Genomic DNA, 23,351 nt, shown 5'->3' on the forward strand with positions numbered 1-23,351 from the left:
AGGATAATTTTCCAGCTAATTTTCCATGTAAACCCTATAAAGTCTTGAATCCCTAAAGAAAACTAAGCACCCAGCACTGCTGAGGCGCCCTCTCTTCAAGAAGCTGAGCACAAGCTTTTTCAATATTTTTTATTATCCTTTTCCCACCTGCTTGAGCTCTCAAACCACAAGTTGCCTGATGCTGTCAATTGACATTTACAAGATACCTTGGGAAATACCTTTGCAGGTCACAGAAGTTATTTCCAGCACTGAAAAAGCAGTGCATGTAAACACGCAGTTTCAAGAATTATTGCTAAAAAATACTTGGTGAACACGTTTTCAAAGTTCATAACCAAACTTCGTTGGACACAAATAGTAATAACATAGTGATGGCTTCAGAGTTATCTAAGTGATAGCAATCACCTATTCACTTGGTCTTGCTTCTAACTAAGATCCAGCAAACTTCTTTAAAAGCTAACAGTGTGATGTAGGAATAACTTAATGGAATTGAATGGCAGCACAAGGAATTTATGGGCACATAGAAGAGAGTAAAGAGCACTGCCATATTTGTATACACAGCTTTACTGCAAACATAATATGACTACATCTTAAACAGCAGTGGGTAACAAGGTTTGCAAGATACAGAAATGGAGGTGAATAATTCTGTCTTGGCCTGAAAAAATTACTTTTCTTGCCAATATTTTGGCACCTCCTACTGACTAATACAGAAAGGAGTGACATTGGGCCTGAGGATGTAAAACAGATATGATGAAATGAAAAGCTTTAGTAGCTAGCCTACATTAGTCTACCACAGCAATAGAGTAAGTGTGTGGGAGAGTACAAAAAGAAGAGATTGATTCCACTTCACAGTATACAGTCAGTTAAATGATGGGAGAAGGTCTGAAAGGGGCAAGGTTATAAGCATTTAAAATACAAAATATTTTAATATGACAATAACAGACTACATGGGAAATAGGTCTACAAATCTAAAGAATGAGATTAATAATGGCTTAATATCTAAAAGAAAATATGTAAGAAATGACTGCAACCCATGAGTTAAATCACAGAGGAGAAAATCTCTTTTACATATCTTCCAGCAATAGGAGAAATTAATGAATTTTAGAGACAATGGACTTGACAAGAGTCTGCCCAGGCTTTTTATTTAAACTGGTGAAAATCACCTTGTATTTCCCTCCGATTTATCAAGTCAGTAGAACAACAGGGGAGAAAGACACTGTAATGGGGAACCAGGCCTTTCCAGCTGCATAACAGTGAAAAAAGGCTAATTGTAAGCACTTGGTGTCTGTAGGACCTTGCTATGTTGTGCATTCCACAAACGAGAGGCTAAAGTTATCTACATGTGTTTACTCTCAGCTACACTGCTACAGTTTATAGATTAAGCTCTGCCTTCAGGTACAGCCAGGTATATCTACAGAACCTTAAAAAACATCACCAGAGTTGCTTTGCATTTACAAGAGCAAAAATGGGAGAGAAGGAACAGACGGAATTCTCTGCTAAGCTGTGCAAAGGTGTACCTCCCTCAGAGGACACTTTTAAAAGCAACCACGGAACAAAAGCCTCTCTGCTTGCCAGCCAGGCATACATTATAGTAACCACACCCTTGTAGGTAAACATGTTCATAGAGCAAATCATTTCTTTTGTGAATAGGGTTTTCTTTATGATTTTGAAATGCACATTGCTGTTCCTTGACATATTAGTATGCTTAAAGGAATAATTTAAGGAAATAAGCTTATTTGCCTATGTTTACACTAATTTGTAAATTAATCCTCTGTTATTAATCAAATTTGTCTAATATTTTTATCACATCGCTTTTTATATTAAAAAAAAAAAAAAAAATCATGATGGCCTTTCAAGTAGTAGTTGCTAGCCATAAAATAAAGTCATGAAATCACACAGTCTCATGTGTGATGGGAGTAGTTGGAAAGGCAGTATTGCTCTAGGTATTCTGGCAACATACAATGACAATACCCCACCATATCACAAATTTTCTGTTACTTTGAATGTCAGTGCTCTGCTGCAGGTTAAAAAGATGAAGCTGCAATATGTTCAATGAATGCTTCTTATTGTTAGTACTGCATTTTAAGAAGGACTTGGATTGTTCTGTGTGATGATGTAGGGCATTAATTACATGGAAAAGCTAGTTTTCAGAGGAGGCCCTGCACTTGGAACACCACAGAGCTCACAGTGCTCAGGCAGCCAACTGGACGTGGGGTTCTGCTGGTGTCCAAAGATCTGGTGCCACTTGCCCCGAGCCTCCCTTTGCACCTACTGTATCATGCTGTTTCAGAACAAATGAAAAAACAGCTTTTGTACAACATATGTTCAGTTCCTATAGTAAGCTATTTTTGCAGTTGGAAGGCCTCAGGCACTACTATCCTTCCAAGCCATACACAAACAAAGAGGGTTTACCACAAAAAAGAGCCTCTGCTGAAGAGTGTAAGGTTTACCTTTGCTCCCTCCCTCCCGATCCTCCTTGATTCCACCAAGTTCTATGAAATTTCAATTTAACCTTATCATTGAATTCTTATTGCTACCTGACCTAAGTTCAACTATGCTTTCAAAACAAATAAAGAAAAAGATATAATGCAATCAACTGGTAAGTCTGAACCATTGCTATGTTATTTCTGTTGTACACAAGAACACACTGTGTTTTCAGTGTAGGTGCTCTGCCATAATCAGGGTAACAGTGGTCTAGAGGGCTCTAAACCTGCATGTGCAGAAACCAGGTACAGGCTTAAAGATCTAGGCTATACCATCTACACTGCTGGAGTAGGAGCCAGAAGAGCACCTCTTCTAAGCACCTCTTCTCTCCTGTCCTAGGAGAGATCTTGTTCCCAGCTGCTAAAAGTTTCCAGGCAGCTTCCTACCTTTTCTCTGGCTTTCCAGCCTGGCTGCAAGAAAACGTGAGTATGATGGTGTGGAGGTAGCTGCATCTCCTGCTGGCCCACATCTGCTGGCATCTGTTTCAGCCTTACCTGGGACCAGGCTATGTCCATTTTCAGCAGGGGAGGTGGTTTCCACTCACACCTAAGTGTTTGCTGTTCTTGCAGATATGTTACCACACGTGCAGATCTGTGTGGTAACATATCCAGCTACCTTTGAGGGAGGTATCCCTCAGACACCAGCCTGGCCCTCACACACTGAGCAGGTTACTAGAACAAAAATGTTAGTGCACATTGCTGGACATAATTTGTATCCACAGGTGGGGGAATGTGGCTAAATATCTGACTCTAAGTGACTTGATACATGATAAAAGAGGCATTAAATCCTGGTCTCCTGCTTTCTTGCCCTGAACTTTTAATCAATCTACTTATCTCCTTTTATGAGGAACTTGTGAGGAAGTCTACATCAAAGGAAAAGATACATTTTTATTTTGCTTCATGTGTTAACAATATTTATTAAAAACATTTCTGGTCAAAATGCTAAAAATCACCTGATGTTCAATTATAAAAATACCACAACTGCATTTGAAACTTTACCGTAACTACAGCCTAAAAGTGAAACTAAAAAAGTGAAAGTTGCTTGTTGTTTTATGATACACAGGCTGAAAGAAATGCAGAAAGTAAACAAAAAAGCACACATAAACATACATAAAACTGGTTTTTGAATTCTAAGATATATTTGCACCAGAGGGAAAGGTGGAAATTTATAAGACTTTTGATAGGAAAAAACCACGTGTGATCATACAAGTGGTTAGACACTGATTCCAACGTATTCCTTGTAAATTCTGTGATAAACACAGAAAAAATAGGAACACAGAGGTTGAGACTGCTGCTGAGATTTTCCAAAGGCTAAAAAAAAAGTATGCAACTATCTCCTGTACATTTGGAAAATCCTGGGCTCACTGCTCTTCTCCCAGCTGAACTCCCTTCATGATTCCTTTTCTGTCTGGTTATGCCTAGCTAACTATGCTGGCAATACTCAGCCCAGGTCATGGCAGCTAAACAGCAGATCGCAGCAGGAAAACAGTAAGGAAGAAGACAACGCAGCTCGGATTTGATGTTGAACCAGGATTCTCCAAACTTTCTATACATGCTTTTAAACTTCATCTTGAGGTTTATGTTTGTAGTGGAGGTGCAGGAAATCAAGTAATTCAACTTGTATTTACCACTTAGATAATTACTTTTATTAAATTACCTATATAATTTGTGTAAGTAAAAAAAAAATAAATCACCAGAACATGCAGTTACACTGTTTACAATTACTCTGTCAGTTGATGCAATTACTATAAATAAGCTCAGAGACATCATTAATTAATGAAGTTGGAAGGGTGATGTAAGGAAGAAGTCTGCTACTTCACATTTAATGCATATGATATCTAAGCTGAAATGTAGAAGAGTGATTTTCTTTTGGGCTTTGGAAAGAATATATTGTAAAGAACCCTCACACATCAGAAGTCCCCCAGGCTACAGATGCTAAGGAAATAAAGCAAAATAGTAGAGTTGTGGCTTATTTCTAGCTAAATTTTAAACATTAACAATGAAGCGACCTCAGTGGAGTGCATGCACACACCGATTTTAGTGGGGTTTATATATGCAGAGTTGTGGAAGACTGATCTTTAAACCTAGAAAAAAAAAAGAGAGGTGTCATTTGCCTCTGTTTTGAACAGAGTAAGGTGTGTTTTATTTGCAATTTTATGTAATCTTATGAACCAAATGTAGAGGATTCTTTTTTCAATTTCGGATGAAAAAATGTGTTTCTTTGGAGTTACTGGTACAGAAATGTAGTCTTGCAAAAAAACTGTCAGAAGAAAATTGTGCATATTAACAACTCTTCTTGAGAGCAATAATAGACATTCTTTGCATTTATTCAGCAAATTTACATCCAAATCAGGAAGATGTTGGATTTATCTCAGTTAACACTGAAATATTTGCAAAAATCAATAAAGGAAAGTGTTTCCTGCAGAAGAAGGAAGAGAGAACCTTGCACAGTTTTGTTTGTACCTCTCTGGGATGCTGTAGGCAAAATGACCACACCATTTCAGTGAAAGGTGCATTTTCAGTCCCAGAGAAGTAGTACATATCCCTAAGAGTAGATCCAGTGAATCCTGTCATATCCTTACAGCTGCACTGATGACAGGCCCAGCTCTGGGCCTTGTGTGTATGTGAGCAACACTCATTGTTGGAGCAGTACTCAGAAAACTCTCTTACTTCTAAATAACTTTCTGTAAAGGGTCCAGGAACATTCTATACACAGAAAATTTACACTCCCGTGGCTTATTATCAGCTTTGATTTTGCAGCAGTAGTGTCCCAAACGCCTGACAACACTGTGGACACTAAGACACCTTTCTGTATTTTCTCTGGCCTCCTGATTACCTTCATTGCCCAAATACATATTTACTGTAAAAAAACAAAACAAAACAAAAAACGAAAAACAGGCAAAAACAAAAACCCAAACTAAAAAGCACTTAAAAAATCCAATTTCTATGAGTAGCCTTGTTCTCTGCAGATGCCAAAATGAATTTTATACAAAGGTGTAGAACAGAGCTGAATTAGTCTCCAATTTTCCAGATTAGCATTAAACCCCGCCACTTCCTCGCAGAGAAGCGCTTTTCAGACGCGTCCCTGTACAAAGCCCCTTCCCCCTGCACCAACACCGCTCCCCGGTGCAGCGGACCCATTTCACAGGTAGGCAAACCTGCAAACAGGGGGCCGGTAGGCACGGCACCTCCTACCGGAGGCTCGGGCAGGGCAAAACAGGAACGAGGTGCACCCTCCGGCTAATTTAGCACGAGGTGCGATCCCAAAAGCGACGCGGCCGCTCGGGGAGCCAGCCCCGGCTGCGCGGCCGTGCCCGCGGTGCCCGAGCCGGTGACTGGCGCTAAGCGGGAGCCCTGGGGCTCGGGGCTGTGCCCGGGGCTGTGCCCGCCGCTCGGCCCCGGCCCGCCCCGCCTCGCAGCCCGCTAGGGCCCTCCGGCAGCGGCGCCGCGGGCTCGGGAGCGGCCCCGCGGCCCCGCCCCGGCCCGGCCCGGCCCGGCCCGCCCCGTCGGCGGCTCATTGATGAGCCGCGGGCCTTTGAGGAAAGGGCGAGTGCGCCGAAACCGCTGCAAAGCCATGATTTTTCAAGCGGCAGCGCAGCCTGGGAACTTTGCATGTTTCGCCATTTTTCACGTCCTGACTCATTTCTGTATGAAAAAAACGTGTTCTCTGGAGCTCATCGGACACCCGCCGCCCCTCCCGCCGCCGCGGCGGCAGGCGTCATCCACCGCCCGGCAGCAGCGAGGGGAACTATAGCAGAAATCCCCCGCGGCCAGGCAACCGCAGTCAAGCCCCGGGCAGCCCCGGGTCCCCCTGAGTTCCCTCCGAGTTCCTTTCCTATTGCCAGCGGGGGCTGTTTGCCCCCCGAGGGCTGCGCTCCCTGCAAGGAGCGGAGCAGGTGCACCCGCCGAGGCCCACACCCCCCACCCCCCGGGCGGCGGGAGGCACCTGCGCGGGCCGGGGGGTGGTCGCGGGGTCTCGCCCGAGAGTTCTCGCCCCACGGCGAGGCTCGCCTTCCCCACCCGCCGCGCACGGGGGAGAGGGGCTGCCCCCCGCCCCGACAGCTCCGTCAGCGACAGCAGCCGCAGGGCGCGGGCACGGGGGGGGGGCTGCGGACGCGCCGTCGAGGGCCCGCGGCGCGGGAGCGGCGGCGGCGCTGGCGCGGGGCGCTCCCGCCGCTGCCGCGCGGGATGGGCGGGGCGCGAGGGCCCCGTGGGGCGCGCGGCCCCGGTCCTCCCGCCCCGCGCCCCGCCGCCGCGGCACGGGCCCGCCAGGCGCCTGCGCACTGCAGGGGCGCCAGATTTGGCGGGAGGGGGAGTGTCCAAGGGCCCTTTGTTTGATGGCATCTCTGTTTACAGAGTTTACTCTTTAATCTCAACCTGTTTCCTCCTCCTCCTCCCGCGGCTCCTCGGCACTCCCGTGCGCGGCGGCGGAGCGCCCAGGCGCAGCCCGGCAGCAGGGCGCGGCGGCGGGCGCGGGCTCGGTCTCCCCCGTCCTCCTCCCCCAGCGGCCGGTGCGAGGATGTCCCGGAGACCCCGGCACAGGTAACCCGCTGTCTGCGGGCGGGGGACGGCCGGCTGCGCTCCGCGCCTGTCAGACGGGGCGCGGGACGGGAGAGAGGGAAAGCGGCAGCAGGAGACCGGCTCGCCCGGCGGACGGGCGGGCAGCCCCCCGTCCTCCGTGCACCTGGTCTACTCCGCCCCCGGTGCCGAGGCGCTCCCCTCCTCCGGAGGCGCCGGGGGAGCCGCAGCCTAGCGGGACGCGCCGCGGAGCCGCCGGTGCTCGCCGGCCGCAGGAGCCCGACGGAGCTGCGCGCCCCGCAGCCGCAAGGCGGGACAATGTCTGGCGGGCTCGGCGGCGGCAGGTAGCGCGTCCCGTCCCATTCATTCATTCATTCCCGGCCGGCTGAGGCGGCAGGTGGGCGGCGGGTGCTGGGACTCGTTTCGCTCCCTCGACTTTTTTTTTTTTTCCTTTTATTCGTGCGGCTCTTTCGCCCTTGGAAGCGCGGCTCTCGCCTGCGGGGCTTAGCTTTTTCCCGGTGCACGCCACTCGGCACACGCCGGAGCGCCGCAGCGCGGGCGGGGGGCTGCGGGTCGGACGGAGCGCTCGGCCGGAGCTGTCAGCCGTGCCCGCCCGCCTGCCGCGCACCCGGGCCAGGGCGATCCCTGCCGCGCCAGGGGCCGGGGGCGGCGGTGCCCCGCAGGCGGCGGACTGGACGGGACGGGACGGCAGCGCCGCGTGGCCGGGTCCGTGCCGCCGCTGCCGGGCGGGCGCACGGAGCCGGATTGTTGTCTAATTAGTCGGGAACGGCGGGTCGGACACGTGGAGGCTTTTTTCTCTTTCTCTTTGCAGCCCGGCATCCTCCCCTTCTCCCCTCCCCTTTGGCCGGCTGTGACAGGGGAGAAAGGTGGCAGCCCTGCCTGTCGCTTCCCGGGCGCCGGCCTCATCCGCTGGCACTGGGGGCTCCTCCTAAGGAAGCGGGGCTTGCGGTGCGGGAGGAGGCGGCGAGCCGCTGGGCCAGCGCCGGGCTCTACTTTCAGTGTCGGAGCGGGGCTGTCGCTAGGGCTGGCGGTGAATCACCCTGCCCGTGTCTCCCGAAAGAGGAGGACAGCCGCCGCTGCCTCACGGGCGCCTCCCGCAGGGACACGTCCGCCGCTCGGGGCTGGGAGGCCGGGGCGGCACGGTGCGGTGTCCGCCCGATCCACGGGCACGGCGGGAGCGGGCGCGGGCTCTGCCCCGCGGGGCTGCTGCCCGAATTCTTTCAATCACGGTAACTGCAGCGAGTCATTTCCTCTACACCTCCTCTTTGGTTTTTTGTTGTTTTTCTTTTTACCTCTCCCCTTTTTTTTTTTTAAAAAAAAAAAAAAAAAAGGTTTTTTAATTCTTTTCCCCACGTATGGTTGTACAAGCCGGTTGCCGCGGCGAACAGCGCAGCGCTGATGGGCGGCCGGGGGAGGGAGTCCCGCTGTCCCGGCCGGGCGGAGCGCCGTGCCCTGCCAAGCCACCCGGGGGGAGGCTCCGGGGCTGCGGCCGGAGGTGCAAAATAAAGTTTTAGAGCACCGCTGAGGGCCCGGTTGAGTGAAAAACTACCGAGCGTCCCGAAATCCCAGGGCACTTTTCTCCTGCTGGAGAGCGCAGGTAGTACAGTGAAGTTTGCTCGGTGCCAGCGAGGCCACAGTCATTTAAATAACCCTGTTACAGAACTGGCCCCGCACTGAAGTCCTTTAACGCTGATGCTCTGCTGTGCTGCTGCTGCAGAGCGGCGTTTCCCCGCCGTGCCCGGCCCGCAGCAAGCGCCGCCGATGGATGCGGACATACCTGCTGGTTGTCGTCTACGGAAAGCTCTTTTTCAAAATGATACTTGGAAACTGTGCCACAAAACTTCCTTTGGCATATGGGCAGCGGCGCAGCTGTCTCTGCGTGTCACTGAGAAAAGTGAATCCGCTTCGAGCGGCGTCTGGGGAAGGAGCCGCGCTTGTGGCAGCTGGAGCGTGGGAGCTTCTGCTCAAGCACGGGAGGCTCCAGCTGCCGACGAGGGGGGTGCGTGCGGAGGGGGAGCTTCCATGGGGGCTTGCTGCCGGTGCTTACGGGCTCTGGGGAATCGGGAATGAACCGTGGGGCTGCGGGACTGCAGCGCGGGGTGAGGCTGGCAGCGATGGACTGGGCGGGTGAGTCCGGGCACCCCGCAGAGGCTGCAGGAAGACCACGCACAGCACAGCAGGCTGTGGAAAACTTGTGTGGAAAACTTTTTGCATGTAGCGTGTTCTTTCGTGGCCCATGGCACAGGCCAGAAAACAGGGTGGAAGATGTAGGGTGTGATTAGCCCAGCACTTTTAAAGAATGTATGTTCAGCAGCTTGCATTTTGGAGGTGCTTGCATCTTGACTAACAGGCACCAGGCTTCACTGCAGCTTAATTTCAAGTAATCTCCTGAAAACTGGTTAATAGCATAAACAGCGCCTGTTAATTTTATTACAAAATAACTTTATTTTAATTTCTTAGTCTAACATACCACAGCAGGCCATACTATCAGATAGATCACAGTTTTTAATCTTAATGACACTGACTCCTTTCTAACACTCGTGGCTAGCATCTCTTAGCTGAAGTATCAGAACTGTTGCTCGTACCTTGAAAGTTAGAAGTAAAATACTGCCCACCAGAAAGGCACATCTTGTTGCAAAACACTCTCTTTAAGATTTAGGTAGCTGGGTAGAGCAAGTGCTGTTTGTGAAAAGAGTCATGGAGTCCTTTTTACCCATAGATAGCCTCTGGGGAAATCCCTTAGTCATGAATTAGGTGAGCAGAGTATTTCAAAAACAGTATGAGGGATTTAGAAATAGATTAGAGGTAATAAAGTTATAGAAATGGAGAGTATAGAAGGATTCAGTCATTCATTTCTGGGTTGCAGGATATTAAACTAACTTGTCCTCAGTCCTTGTCTGTCCAAACCCATAAATGGAGGCCATACTTTATATTAGAGCTTATTGAATGTTAATGCTGCCGCTTACAGTCTTACGTAATTGTAAAAACTTATGCCTTCTCATATAGGGTCCATAAACATTTTCTCAAGCAAGGTTATTGTTTAGCTTTTTGTTTTGCTACACAGTCTATTTTATTTTGGAAAAGTATAATAATCTGCTGCATTAAACATACGAAACCACTGATTTTTTTCAGAATGTATGGCACGAGTTAAAGATCTTAAACATGTACTTGTGTGCTGGACACAGCCTCTAGTTGTCTTTATTGTCCCAAACATTGTATTTTAATTTGAAACCTTCATTGGTTGAAAGTTTGCCAAATGTGTAATTCACCACTGATCTAACATTAGGAGCAGGTCTAAACATGCACAGTAATACGAAGGTTGCCAGCCCTTTGCTTGTATCTGTGGATACCAAAAACAGCAGAACCAGTTCAGAATACTAGAACAACAGAATGCAGAACAAAATCTTGTTGTGCAAGTTTTAAAACTTTTATCTGTGTAACCTTTGTAAGGACTGTAGTGGGGGGTTTTTTGTGTTCTGTAATTAAGTAGCTCAAGTCCTCATGCTCCACTCTGTTTCGCTGTGTTTCCTTTTGCAGTATATATAGTAGTGATGATGATGAAGAAGATGTTGAGGTGTACGATCACGATTATGATGGTCTGCTTCCTAAGACTGGAAAACGTCACTTAGGAAAAACCAGGTGGACCCGCGAAGAGGTAAATCCAAGTTCATTCCTCTCCTGCACGTGAAAAGATAAGAGAGAGCATGGATCACATTCTTCTCCAAGTTGCTTCATGTTCTTCACCATATTGCTAAGCTGCAAACTTCAGTGACAGTCCCATATCTGAGGACAACTTTTTTGACCCGCTAGCTCCATTCAGTGTTTTATTTAACTTTGAGCATAGGTCTCACCTTTAAAATAAAATGTACAAACACGACTTTTTAATTTTCACCAAGCTCTGCGTTACAGTGTGTGACGTGTGAATCTCTGTGTAATCCCTGTTGAAGAAGCAGATTCCGAATCACCTGTAGCAGTGCTTCATTGTTGCTGCTTGCCTCTTTCTGTTTGGAAACTGTTGCTATGCGAGAACCGACCTGTGTTCAGTGTCCCACAGCAGCAAACAACAGCGGCAGAAACTGCTGCAGTCCTTCTGTACCATTGGAATTTTGCACTTTAATTGCACTGTTATGATTCCGAGTGGAAATAAAGTAAAGGCTGGAGGAGAGAAATCCAGCAGTACCAAAACAGAGCATTCAAGATGTATTTTGCTTTTCAAGGTCAGAACACATTTTAGTCATGATACCCTTGTAGTGACTTTCTGGGAGAATTGTGGTGTCAGACTCCTTTGCCAGGTGAATCTCCTTTGGCCATTTAACTGGTTTGAGTTTGTTGTGGAATACATTTATACAGGTCTTGAGTTATGTTTTGACCTTCTCTTCTCTAACAATGTGTATTGATGTAAAAACAGTGGCAGGTCACCCCTTGCAAGCCTTTTATTTATTTATTTTAAATCACAGTCTGCCCTTACAAAGGTGGATGTGGTTGTGATGTGGCCAGGGAGGAAAGGATGGCCATGAAATCCATTCCTGTCACATGAACTGGGAGCATGCTGGGAAGTGCTAACCCAGTATGTAAGATCTGTTTCTTTTGTCTTTAGGGTCTATATTTCTGGCCTTATCATTAGAAAGATTGGGCCAAATATTTTGCTATTTGCAACTATGCAAAACTCCCTCACAGAGAGCAGGAGCAAAAAGGAGCTGTTAGTTTTATTGTGCATTTATTGTAGGTGGATAGGCCTTGAGCAAATCACTGGAACTCCCATTACTTGCAAGATGCATAAAGCTTAAGGCTGTGATGTTCAGAGGTCCCCAGGTAGCTGAATGCCTGGGTGTTACTAAATTTCAAGGTTATTCTGATGCTTGGCATCTAAATTCCCATTTCCTCCTGTAAATCTGGTCCAAGAATAACAGTTACAGTGCTTTGATGAGTAAAATGTGAATGTATATTGTGAGTCAAAGAACTGCACAGAAGTCAGTCTTTCTCCTACAGCACAGTAAAGAACCTACCAAAATCCAAAGGGGTAGAAAAATCTTCTGCTTTAGGCAATTAAAAGCATGAGAAGTCTGCAGGCCACCCTTCTTTACACTCAGAAAGCAGAAGTAGATGCATAAGAACAAATTTTAAAAAAAACACATTTCATTTGGATTACAAGAGATTGCAATATTTATTATATCTGGGTTTTTTGGTTTTTTTTATGATTCAGGATGAGAAGTTGAAGAAGCTTGTGGAGCAGAATGGCACAGAAGACTGGAAAGTCATTGCCAATTTCCTTCCTGTAAGTGGATATTGGTTTCTGTTTCTAGGCTTAGTAGCAGCTCTTTATCAAGGGGTTTCCTTGATAAAGGGGAAGAGGAATGGTTGCTTTATAGTTGTATTTTCAGGGGAGATTTAAAACTTCCACAAACATAGACCTTAGAAATTTAGTTAGATTACTGTAGAAACCCTTATAATTAATTTTTTCTTTTGCTTCTCATAAAGAGTTGGATAATATCAAACAAGCAAAAATGAGGGATAGTGGGTACTTGCACAGTAGATGGTCAATGTGACAATGAGACAAAATATCTAAGCACAGCAAAAGGAAATAACTTTAGTGAATTGTAAGTATGATTTTGAAGCTAATTGCTTAGTGAACAGTTTGGCTGTTGCTGAAGTTGTGCATGTGAAAGCATGCCAGCTAATGTGCAGATGGGGAAGATAAAGTTTGTGTAGTTTTGATGATGGAGTCCTCAATGCAGAAGTGATGGAAATCTTACCTATTCTGCGAGCAAGCTGATAGGTGACCACCTTCTTCTCAGACTTACTATATCACTCTATGTTGTTTAGTAGTCTTAGCTGGCAGTGAAGTACATCAAAACAAGTGTGTGTAAATAAGAGCATTCTCACTCTACTTTCATCTTGTCTAAAGGATTTTCCACTCTTTATATTTCCCATTTCACTAGAATCGGACAGATGTTCAGTGCCAGCACCGATGGCAGAAGGTACTAAACCCAGAACTTATTAAAGGTCCGTGGACTAAAGAGGAGGATCAAAGGGTAATCAGTTTTCCTTTCTGTCTGATTAATGCCTTACTAGCAGATTTCAGGTGTTGGGGCAAAACTCCTGGAAACTTTGGTGGTCTCAGCATTATTATGGCCAGAGGCAGATTGTATTTGTGTAGTGCTTTCTAAGTTTGCTGTGCAAATAAATTACTGCTGCTTTACAGCACTGTAATGTAGAATTGCAGTCTAGAAATGCCTTAACTATTACCAGATTTTTCCTTTTGGGTAAAAATATGAATGGGAAGTGGGGAACCTTAATTGCTATTAGTTTTGCTGTGGCAGTTTTGAGAAATGTTGTTGAAAATATTGCTTCATCACAGAAAAAAAATTCATTGATTCATCATGCATCATTAAATACAGGCAGTTTTTATGTCCTTCTTTGAAGGTAATAGAGCTCGTTCAGAAATACGGTCCAAAGCGCTGGTCTGTCATTGCTAAGCATTTGAAGGGAAGGATTGGAAAACAGTGCAGGGAGAGGTGGCACAACCATTTGAATCCAGAAGTGAAGAAAACCTCCTGGACAGAAGAGGAAGATAGAATTATTTACCAGGCACACAAGAGGCTGGGAAACAGATGGGCAGAGATTGCAAAGTTGCTGCCTGGACGGTAATGACATATGCTTTTAGCTCTTAAGAAAGGAAAAAAATGAAAAAGCTGCAGGTCTGAGCAGTCTGTTTTGGTCGCCTCAGGCTGCACTGTATAAATCAAAAAAATTTTGGAATCAAAACCTGGGAAGCCAGTGACACTGATGTGCATTTTTCTCTGTGGGGAACTTCACTGTTTGGTCAGTACATGCAACAATCTGCTATTTTTACAGGCTTTTAATGTTTGCCATAGGTAAAATGCCAGTAACTGGAGCAAGACTATAAGAGTTTCCTAAATGTCTGTGCAATCTTATTTGTGCATGTGATGACTGTCAACATTTAAATCAATTAAACAGGGAAGGATCAGGCTCTGCAAGTAGATCATAATTTACATTCAGCTATGGGTATGCCTTCAATATGAAATGTAGCCTGTCTATTCAAAATGATTTAAGAGAAGGTTTCTTCAACTTTTGTAATTGTTCTTGAATCATCCAGATGATTTTGACCTGTTAAAAAAAACATGCGTAAAGAAGGAGAAACTTTTTCTTCAAACTCTGGTCCTGGAAATACTTGTCTCATGGAAAGCTTTTGTACAGCTTGCATATAACCTCAAAGATCCAGTGTCTTATTTGCTGTGATTAAAAGTGACTCAAAATGTGGGCAAGCAACTAATGCAAGCAAGGGAGAGGTTTCCCTTCCTTCTTTTCTTCCTGCTATTTGACAAAACATCTTCAAGACCTAAATATAAGCCCCAAGATCATGATGGCCTTTCAAGCAGTCATTCCCTAGGCTGCTTTCACCTTCTAGAAGATAGCAAGAAAGGAATTAGCCCTTGGGAATATTTTTGTAGCTTCCACACATCAGAGATGCTTCTTTGAATGATACCATGCAGTGGTGATGTTTTTCAAATAGCAGAGTTGTTTTAAATCTTACTCCTAAAATCTCACAAACTTGGTAAGTTTGCTTTTCCTGACTCATATATGTGAGGATTTGAATCTCAGTTTTTCTGCATCTAAGAAAAATCCCAGCAGTTTTGTTTACAGAGTTTGTGTACAGCATGATGTTGTTGTTGTCTAGGTGACCAGCTGGAAAGTTGCTTGGAAGTTAGTCTGTTCACAGCTGTTCTCCACAGTCTTTCTTTCCATCAATGAGACACAATAAGACTCCACTGAAATATTAAGATATAGGAAGATGATGCTGGCATTCTTTTAGGAGAGCCTCAAAGGGATGCTACCCTTTGTTGTCTCCTCACTTCATGGGAATGAGGTGAAGATGAAGTTAGAAATTTCTTACAATTTGAGGATCTAAGTCACGAGGGATTGCTTTAAAAAGTACGTAAACAACTGTAGCCTGTTTTTCTTTTTCCCTAACTTTTATACTGAGCATCTTTCCTGAGAAGTAGGGAGTAGCATTTGTAGTGGTGGGGGTAGGAGGAAGGTCAGAGAAGAGCTCAGGGTTCGAACAGAAATGCCGACAGCAGTTCCCTGCCCACTGACCTGTCTGAATTGGAAATGCTCATTTTTCAAACTCCTCTGTATTTCTGTTGCAGAACTGATAATGCTATCAAGAACCACTGGAACTCCACCATGCGCCGAAAGGTTGAGCAGGAGGGCTACCTGCAGGAGTCCTCCAAAGCCTGCCACTCCTCAGCAGCTGCTGGCTTTCAGAAGAACAACCACTTGATGGCCTTTGCTCACAACCCATCGCCACCCGCCCAGCTGCCGGTGGCCAGCCAGCCCCCGCTGAGCAGTGACTACCCCTACTACCACATCCCTGAGCCACAGAACGTAAGTGCCTGAAAATGTCAGCGTGCTGGGGGTGCTTGTCTTGCCTCCTTGAATGGATGGGTGCCATTTAGCCATGCCTGGTTTCAGCATGAAGGATTTTCTTTGTCTTGGTGGACTTGGGTGTGTTTGATGTCAGATGAGGATTTCTTTGACTTTTACTTAAGTTCAGTGGTGGAAATAAGTACATTTCAAACTGGTGGTGTTCAAGTGGTGGAAATGGGTCCAGCGGGTTTAACGCCTTGGGAGCAGTTAGCTTATTTCTTAGAGCTGTGAATATTAAATTTCTTGAATATCTGTTGAATCTGGTTAATTCTGTGTCCCATGTCAAAATCTCCCACATGCTCTTTAGTAGTACTCTGCTTGTGGGCTGCCTGTCAGAACCAAGTGAACAAATATTGTTTTTAATTAAATTTCTTTTCTATTAATGATTAATAATGAAATCCTGCTTCAGACAGTTGCATTGTAGAGTTTTAGATGCTAATGTATTGCATCTTTTGCTTTTTCACTTCAATTTAGAAAATCCTTACAAATGTGTCTATAAATTATTCATCTTGTCTTGTTCAGGAAAGGTAAATATTTCATGTATGAATTTTCTTTCTTCCTCTCTAATGCTCACTGTCATATTCCTAAAAACTTGATTACTTTTCTTGTAAGCATTTTTAGGTTTTTTTGCTATTTCATCTCCACAGACTACAAATATTGAGTACCTAAAGCCAAAGTATGTTTAACACAAATTGAGAATGCAAGCAGATGATATGATGGAAATAATCAATTTTTGCTTTTTGACCTAGGTTCCTGGTCAGATCCCGTATCCAGTAGCACTGCATGTAAATATTGTCAATGTACCTCAGCCAGCTGCTGCAGCTATCCAGGTAGATAACTTGAACCTCATTTCAAGAGTCAATTTCTTAAATATTTGCTAAACTAAAATGCAGACATTGTACATTAAGGAAACATTTAAATGTATTAAGTGTGGTGAAAACAGAAAATGGGGAAGGTCGGGGAGTGCTAACATGGCTAATAGTTGCTCCTTCTGAAGTGGATTTAAAATGCAGTAGTTGACATCTGGTGTGATGGCTTTCACTTTCTCCATTTCAATTGACTATACTGAAATTCAGCAGAGACTTTGGTAGTGGAAAACACAATTGACATTTGTTTCATCTTTGAATCTGATTTAGCTGTTATAACCACAGGTCGGCAAACCGTGAGCATTTTAGTTGCTACATCCTATCAGACCTTTATCTTTTCTTTTCCCTTAACTCTTAATTTCAGAGACACTATAATGATGAAGACCCTGAGAAAGAAAAGCGAATAAAGGAATTAGAGTTGCTACTAATGTCGACTGAGAATGAACTGAAAGGGCAGCAGGCATTACCAGTAAGATTGTCACTGTGTGCTTGGATGGAGGGATAGCAGCCTTACCCCAGTGCTTGTCTTTTTAACTTTTTACTCCCCCTCTGCCTTCAGTACTAATCAAGGCTCTATATTTCCGTTTTAAAAGGATGAAACATAGCACATATAAAATCTGTATCTGCTTCGTAAATTCTTCAATTGAAAAAGAAAAGCCAAACATTTTGCAGGTATCTTACTTTGCAAAGTGGGAGCAGGATTGGGCTCTGTAACGTGATGTAATATTTGAAACATGATGATTGTACAAAAATTGAAAATCCCACAGACCTTTAATCAATAATGGGATCTGTGTTTCTGAAAGTGTGCAATGGTTCACGTGATGAAAATGTAGTGCCTGTGCATTAGATTTTTCTTCTCTGTTACATTCTTTCCTTCATCTGTGTTTTATAAACTTCATAAGCTTCAGACTTGGTGCATGTTTGAGAATTTGTTTTACTCCTCCAAATAATGTTAGATTCTTCATAACTGCATGTGTGGAGCAAGTGCTGGCTATTACTGAATTCTTGTACTTCACTATATATGCCATTGGATGTTAATGTGTGAAAACCCTTGTGTAACTACTTAACACCATCGCCAAAGCCAAGAATCCCAAAATCATTTTTGAAGATAGGTGATAGCCAGCAGAACATTTTTTTTTTTTTTTTTTCCTTTTGGGTAATAGTTAAATTAATAGTAAAAGAACTGCATGCATGATACGTTAGTTTGGCCACTTTTTAACTTTAGTTAATGTTTTGCAATTTCTTCTGTTGCATGATCACACTGGAAAGAAACTTCTGTTAATTTGTTCTTCTGCTTTCCTAACCACGTTGATTTGACAGCCTCTTCATTGCATTGGTGTAAGCTGTAGCATTAGACAGGGATAGCAGAAGAAAAGGAGATAAGCAGACAAAAGCAACTCTAACTCTAAAAACTTTTAGCCTTCTACGGTGCTGAGCGCTCCGTAGGGAAATCCTGCCGTTTCTCGCTTCTTACAGAAAAGGACTTGCAGACACTTTTTGAGCACTTGGAGTAACAAAGTGTGAATTGATTATGTGCTAGTAATGACATATGCCTATAATCCTGGAAGTAAATTATGAGGTAACTTTGGGATAACAAATACAATGCCAGTATTACTTAAAACAAGATCTTGCACTGATGAAAGGAAACATCTTGACAATTGTTTCATAGGCATAAGCCTTTAGATGATGATGCAACTACTTTTATCTTTCCTCCAGTGGCATCTGACACCTTGTGCAATTTCATTGCTAAGTTCCTTCTGCCTTTCCCCCCTCCCTTTTCTTCTTTTTTTTTTTTTCCCCTCTTCCTTTAGACACAGAACCACACATCAAACTACCCCGGCTGGCACAGCACCACAATTGCTGACAGTACCAGGACCAGTGGTGACAGTGCACCTGTTTCCTGTTTGGGGGAACATCACCACTGTACTCCATCTCCACCGGTGGATCACGGTTGCTTACCTGAGGAAAGTGCATCCCCTGCACGGTGCATGATTGTTCACCAGAGCAACATCCTGGATAATGTTAAGAATCTCTTAGAATTTGCTGAAACACTCCAGTTAATAGACTCCGTAAGTAGACTTGCTGCCTCAGGTGGATTTGTGCATGGTCAAGGAGCAAGGGGTGAGGAGCTGGGATTCTCCTAAATGTGGCTGTTGGTTTTTTTCCCCGAGTAACTTCGAGTTGCTCCAGGATCTGAAGCTTATCTTCTGACATGACAAAGCGCAGCTGCTCGTAAGTGAAGCCCTCAAGCATGGGCGCATATGCTTTTTGTGGGTGTCTCCCTTTCCTGCTACATCTTGGAATGGGAGTGTGAGTTTTGGCAAGCTGCACAGTAGGAGCTTGAAACAATCTCTCAATTTTAAGTCTCCTTAAAATAAAATCAGAGATACCGTGAAAAATTTTAAACAACGAGATGGTATTTATTGATATTTGAAGTCACACGTGCCATAGGTTTGTGTGTGGCTGCTCATGTATCTGCATCATTTTCTAGAATTTTTAGTTGTAGCCTCAATAGCTGCTTCTCAAAGTTTAAGGAGCTTGCCCTGGCATATGTGAAGGACTGTAAACACACATTTAAATGTCAGGCATCTGACTGACATGGGCCTGTTCTCATTGCAGTCTCTGGGACGCTAATGTAAAGAAGTAGCACATTAAAGTACTTCTGTTGGTGGCAACCTCCTTCAGAAGCAGAGATGTCTGCTTCATGCGGTATCATTTCCCTTTCAGCCCGTCCAGAGCAGCATTGCATGTTAGGAGGAGGCCAGTTTTGGTCTACAGCACACATTTTTTTGTAACAAAAGGCACCGTCATCACACCAAGCAGAAAACACTGGGCAAGCAAATAGTAAGGACATAATTTGGCTCATTTGTTAGGGACTCAGTTGCCAGCAACACTAGTAGGATGTCAGACAGTTTGATAAGATCAAGGTATGTTAAAACACAAATTGTGTTCACAGTGTTGCTGCTCCCATGAACAGGGTCAGGCTGAACTGAACTGGGAAAGACTTTGTTGTTATTGGTTACAGGCATATCCTAGCGTTGTATTTTCATGAGGTGGCACTATACACTGTCTTATAGCTCCGTGCCTCCCACGTTGTTTCAGGATCCTTCATCATGGGGTGATCTCAGCAGTTTTGAATTCTTTGAAGACACAGACACTCCGGCTAGCAGAGCTCCCTCAGGCACAGTCGCGCAGCTTCAGCAAAGAGGGGCCAGTGCTTGTAGACCTCAAGGACAGCCCACCACAAATTTGAGCAAAGTCATGTCGAGTCAGGGCTCTCTTGGCTCACCAAAGACCTTATCTGCCTCACAGGGCAGTGCGGCTCCGTGGGTCCTTCTTCGCAAAAGGAGAGGGCACTGCAGCCCCTTAGCCAGTGGCCACGGTAGCACCTTGGTCCTAGCTGACGTCAGCAGCTCAACTCCTTCTAAGCGCTCCCCTGTCAAAAGCCTGCCCTTCTCTCCCTCGCAGGTAGATCAAGACTTCTGCACAGATGTTACTAATTCTCAAAAGTCACCCCAGTCTTAACAATTTAGAAACTAATCATTTGGAACAAATGACTAATTACCGTTGTGCTTGTTGATTTCACTCCGTGTTTGAATCTTCTCACTGCTCCTAGTCTTCACCACTGAGTTTAGTTAATCAGCAAGTTAACTGTTGATTCTTGTTTTTAAATTCATCTCTGGGGCTTGGTTTTTTTGTGTTTTGGTTTTTGCCTTTTTGGATCTTTTTTGTAGGGGAGTGTGATTCCTTGCTTTACTCTTGCTGCTAACTCCAACTCCTAGAGTTTAACATTTGTGATCACCTGTGATACTTTCCATCTCTGTCCACTTGCAGTATGATTCACTGACCTAGAAAACCCCAAACTGCATTTAAATAGCATTCAGGTTGTGAGACAAACTGACAACAACCAGAAAATTCAAATCGCACTTGCCATCCTCTGCCCAGGCCATGAGAGTTGGAGTGGAATAGGAATGAGGAGAATGACCCTTTAAAATGGCCTGGCGTGCACTTTCAAATTCCTGATGATGGTTGCTTTGTTTCACAGCTGTAGCACTATTTAAAAGTGTTTTGGATTTTTTGTTTGTCTGCGTTGGTTTGCTTTAGTCTTTAATGTCAAAGAAATGGTATTTCGTGCAGGATAGTAAAAGATTTCATGTAATGATTTCCCACTGTATTTCCCATTACCTAATAGCTATTTTAATCATATGTAATTTTTCCAGTGAAAGCCAGATTTTCTTACCTGCCACATTTTTATAAAGTGGCAGATCGAATCTGGAAGGGAACACATTGAATTGTTGTCAGAATTAAGATATCACTATGCTCACAAATTTGTAGATGCTAGAAATAGAAGCAATATTTTAGATTACTAGGTAGAACACATGCAAGAGCAATTTTCTCCAAACAGATAGTGCTGCCTCTTTTTCAGTCAGATGTTTCCATTCCAAAGCGTTCCACGCACCCATCAAAGGTGGCAGCTTTCATTTTATGCTCTGAAAATGAAGTACTTTCTTTTGAGAGAGATGATAGGAAATATGTTTTCCTGTCATAAACACTTTATTTACTGCCTTAAAAGCTCCTAGATGCCCCATATAAATATTTTTGGAATTTAACCCTGCTTCTTGTGAGTTTGTTTCTGAAACATTCCTTGTTCATTTTCACCCAGTTTCTTGGTCACACTGGTCTCAATTAAAATTTATTTGGAGAAAATCCAAATCAGGCTCTGGAAGTGGTAGAAAGTGTTTCTCATTGGAACAGTCATTTCCTTTAGAATTTCCCTCTCTAGCTTCCTGAGCCAAGCCATTGAGCATTTTTTCACAATGTAGTCAGGTACCCAACATACCTCTGCTCTCATCGTAGGGTCAGGAGAGTGACTCATGTCAATCAGAAGAAAAGAATTTATTTTTCTTTCGTTCAATAATGTCAGTTTAAAAGGTCAGCCATTTAATCTGGACGTTCCTGTTAACTTTTCCTTTCCACACATGCAGTTCTTAAACACCTCATCCAATCATGAAAACTTGAACCTGGACAACCCTGCCCTCACCTCCACGCCGGTCTGTGGCCATAAGATGGCAGTGACCGCCCCGCTGCACAGGGAACAGACTTTCAAAGCTCAGAAGGAAAACCACGTGTAAGTCCGTTGTCTTGTCCAACTCATGAGGGTCCATTTCTTCACACTGGCATGCTGCCAAAGTTTGCTGGGTCAGCAAATGCTTTAGGCTGTGAGAGGGTGGGTTTAGATTAGATGCAAGGATAGAATTCTTTACTGAGAAGGTGGTGAGGCACTGGAGAGCAGGCTGGCCGGAGAAGTTGTGGATGGCCTGTCCCTGGATGAAGCCCTGGGCAACCTGATCTCCTGGAAGGTGTGCCTGCCTGTGGCAGGGTGTTTGGAACTAGATGATCTTTAAGGACTGTTCCAGCCTAAACCATTCTATGATTCTATGCTTCCTGCAGAGTTGTTTGCTCACACATTCACATTTTTCTTGGGTGGGAGTAAAACTTCCGCTTTATGAAGGTAGGTTGTTAAACCATGCATATAGGTTCTCCAGTTTTTAAAATAAAGTCATTGCACTCTATCACAGTCAAAGAGATGTTCTGCTCTAAAGGCAAAATGGATTATAGGATCGCAGGGAAATGTTTTCTAAAGTCTTATAACAATACTGCCTGTATGCACGCATTTCTGTAAAGAGGTAGTATTTCCAAGCATCTTCCTTTAAAGTTCCTCTCCTTCTTTTTAAAGTTTCAGGACTCCAGCAATCAAGAGGTCGATATTAGAGAGCTCTCCAAGAACACCCACTCCATTCAAAAACGCACTTGCAGCTCAGGAAATCAAATACGGTCCTTTGAAGATGCTGGTAAGAAGGAAACAATGATAAAAGTTGCTTTGATAATAGTGCAGAGGGATGTTCTGGGACTTGGATATAACGTTTCTTTCTTTCAGCCTCAAACTCCAACTCATCTTGTAGAAGATCTGCAGGATGTTATCAAGCAGGAGTCGGAGGAATCTGCAATAGTGGCTGGGCTACATGAAAGTGGACCCCCTTTGCTGAAGAAAATCAAACAAGAGGTAAATCTCAAACTTACCTGAGGCAATTTAATTCAGAACTCTTTGCTGAGAAACTTATAGCAATGCCTTTTCTGTTAAATAGCTGTGTCTGCTTTTCTTTCATGTGAGCCCCAAGATCTTAGTGTCGGTTCCATATAGTACACTAGGCATGTCTAATTCATCTCCCATTGATTTCCATAGAAGTCTTTCTGCTGTTTTCAGCAGGGGTTTGCTTGGGCCGTTCTAATGCAGTTTTCGTTTGAAACTTAAAAAGAAAAGAAAAATTAGACATGAATTTGGATTGAATCTTTCAAATATTGGTGAAAAGTATAGAAGAACCCCATAGGGACCAAGCTCCATGGAGTGACTTAGAAACCTGAACATTTGAGGACATTGCATTATATTACTTTGTCACTAAAGTTCTAAAAATACATATATTCTCAATCCTTTCTAGGGGATTAAACTCCTGAATACTGACAGAGCACTGAGTGCAAGTATTCAAAGTTTTATTAGATGGGGATTTTTTTTGGAGAACCTTGAACTTTTTTCTTCTGCAAAGAGCAAGGCTGCTGTAAAAGATGTGACTGTAAACATGCATTTTGCACCTCTGTGAAGAATATTTGTTAAGCAACTGACAGAAATCTCCTGGTCAGTTATGTAGTGGTTGAATGGTGCCTTTTCTTCTTGCAGGTGGAGTCCCCAACAGATAAAGCTGGAAATTTTTTTTGCTCAAGCCACTGGGAAGGAGAAAACCTGAACACTCAGCTCTTTACACCTGGGTCTACAATGGAAGATGTGCCAGTAAGTATAAGTTTTCACACCATCAAAGGAATACTTTGTTTTACATCCCTGTTTGATTATTAAATACTAGAGAGAGTATTTATTTTTTTCTGATTTTCTTCACAAGTAGGCTTTATTCCTTATTTCTATATCATTTTCCTGTACTAAGCTTAAAAAGCAAAATGCTACTCT

At 44.3% G+C, this 23,351-nt stretch overlaps 1 protein-coding gene across 7 annotated transcripts in view; it reads left to right on the forward strand.

The window, feature by feature from the left end:
- Positions 1–6,719: 6,719 nt before the first annotated feature.
- The window catches only part of MYB (MYB proto-oncogene, transcription factor), a 28,432-nt gene continuing 11,800 nt past the window's right edge, over positions 6,720–23,351 (forward strand). The window contains exons 1-14 of one of the 7 annotated variants that reach the window (XM_086877162.1): positions 6,720–7,022; positions 10,557–10,674; positions 12,223–12,294; positions 12,959–13,051; positions 13,443–13,663; positions 15,191–15,428; positions 16,220–16,300; positions 16,701–16,805; positions 18,148–18,405; positions 19,649–19,804; positions 21,322–21,464; positions 22,074–22,188; positions 22,275–22,400; positions 23,070–23,180. In XM_086877162.1, the coding sequence (XP_086733288.1) occupies positions 7,000–7,022; positions 10,557–10,674; positions 12,223–12,294; positions 12,959–13,051; positions 13,443–13,663; positions 15,191–15,428; positions 16,220–16,300; positions 16,701–16,805; positions 18,148–18,405; positions 19,649–19,804; positions 21,322–21,464; positions 22,074–22,188; positions 22,275–22,400; positions 23,070–23,180 (1,860 nt within the window). In that variant the 5' untranslated portion in view covers positions 6,720–6,999. Of the gene's footprint in view, positions 7,023–10,556; positions 10,675–10,927; positions 11,237–12,222; positions 12,295–12,958; positions 13,052–13,442; positions 13,664–15,190; positions 15,429–16,219; positions 16,301–16,700; positions 16,806–18,147; positions 18,406–19,438; positions 19,805–21,321; positions 21,465–22,073; positions 22,189–22,274; positions 22,401–23,069; positions 23,181–23,351 lie in introns of those variants that run through there. The other 6 variants (XM_086877159.1, XM_086877164.1, XM_086877163.1 and 3 more) reach the window with 6 other exon arrangements.

Source organism: Cyanistes caeruleus, chromosome 2, assembly GCF_971803275.1.
Source record: "Cyanistes caeruleus chromosome 2, bCyaCae1.hap1.1, whole genome shotgun sequence".
Classification (NCBI taxonomy): Eukaryota; Metazoa; Chordata; class Aves; order Passeriformes; family Paridae; genus Cyanistes; species Cyanistes caeruleus.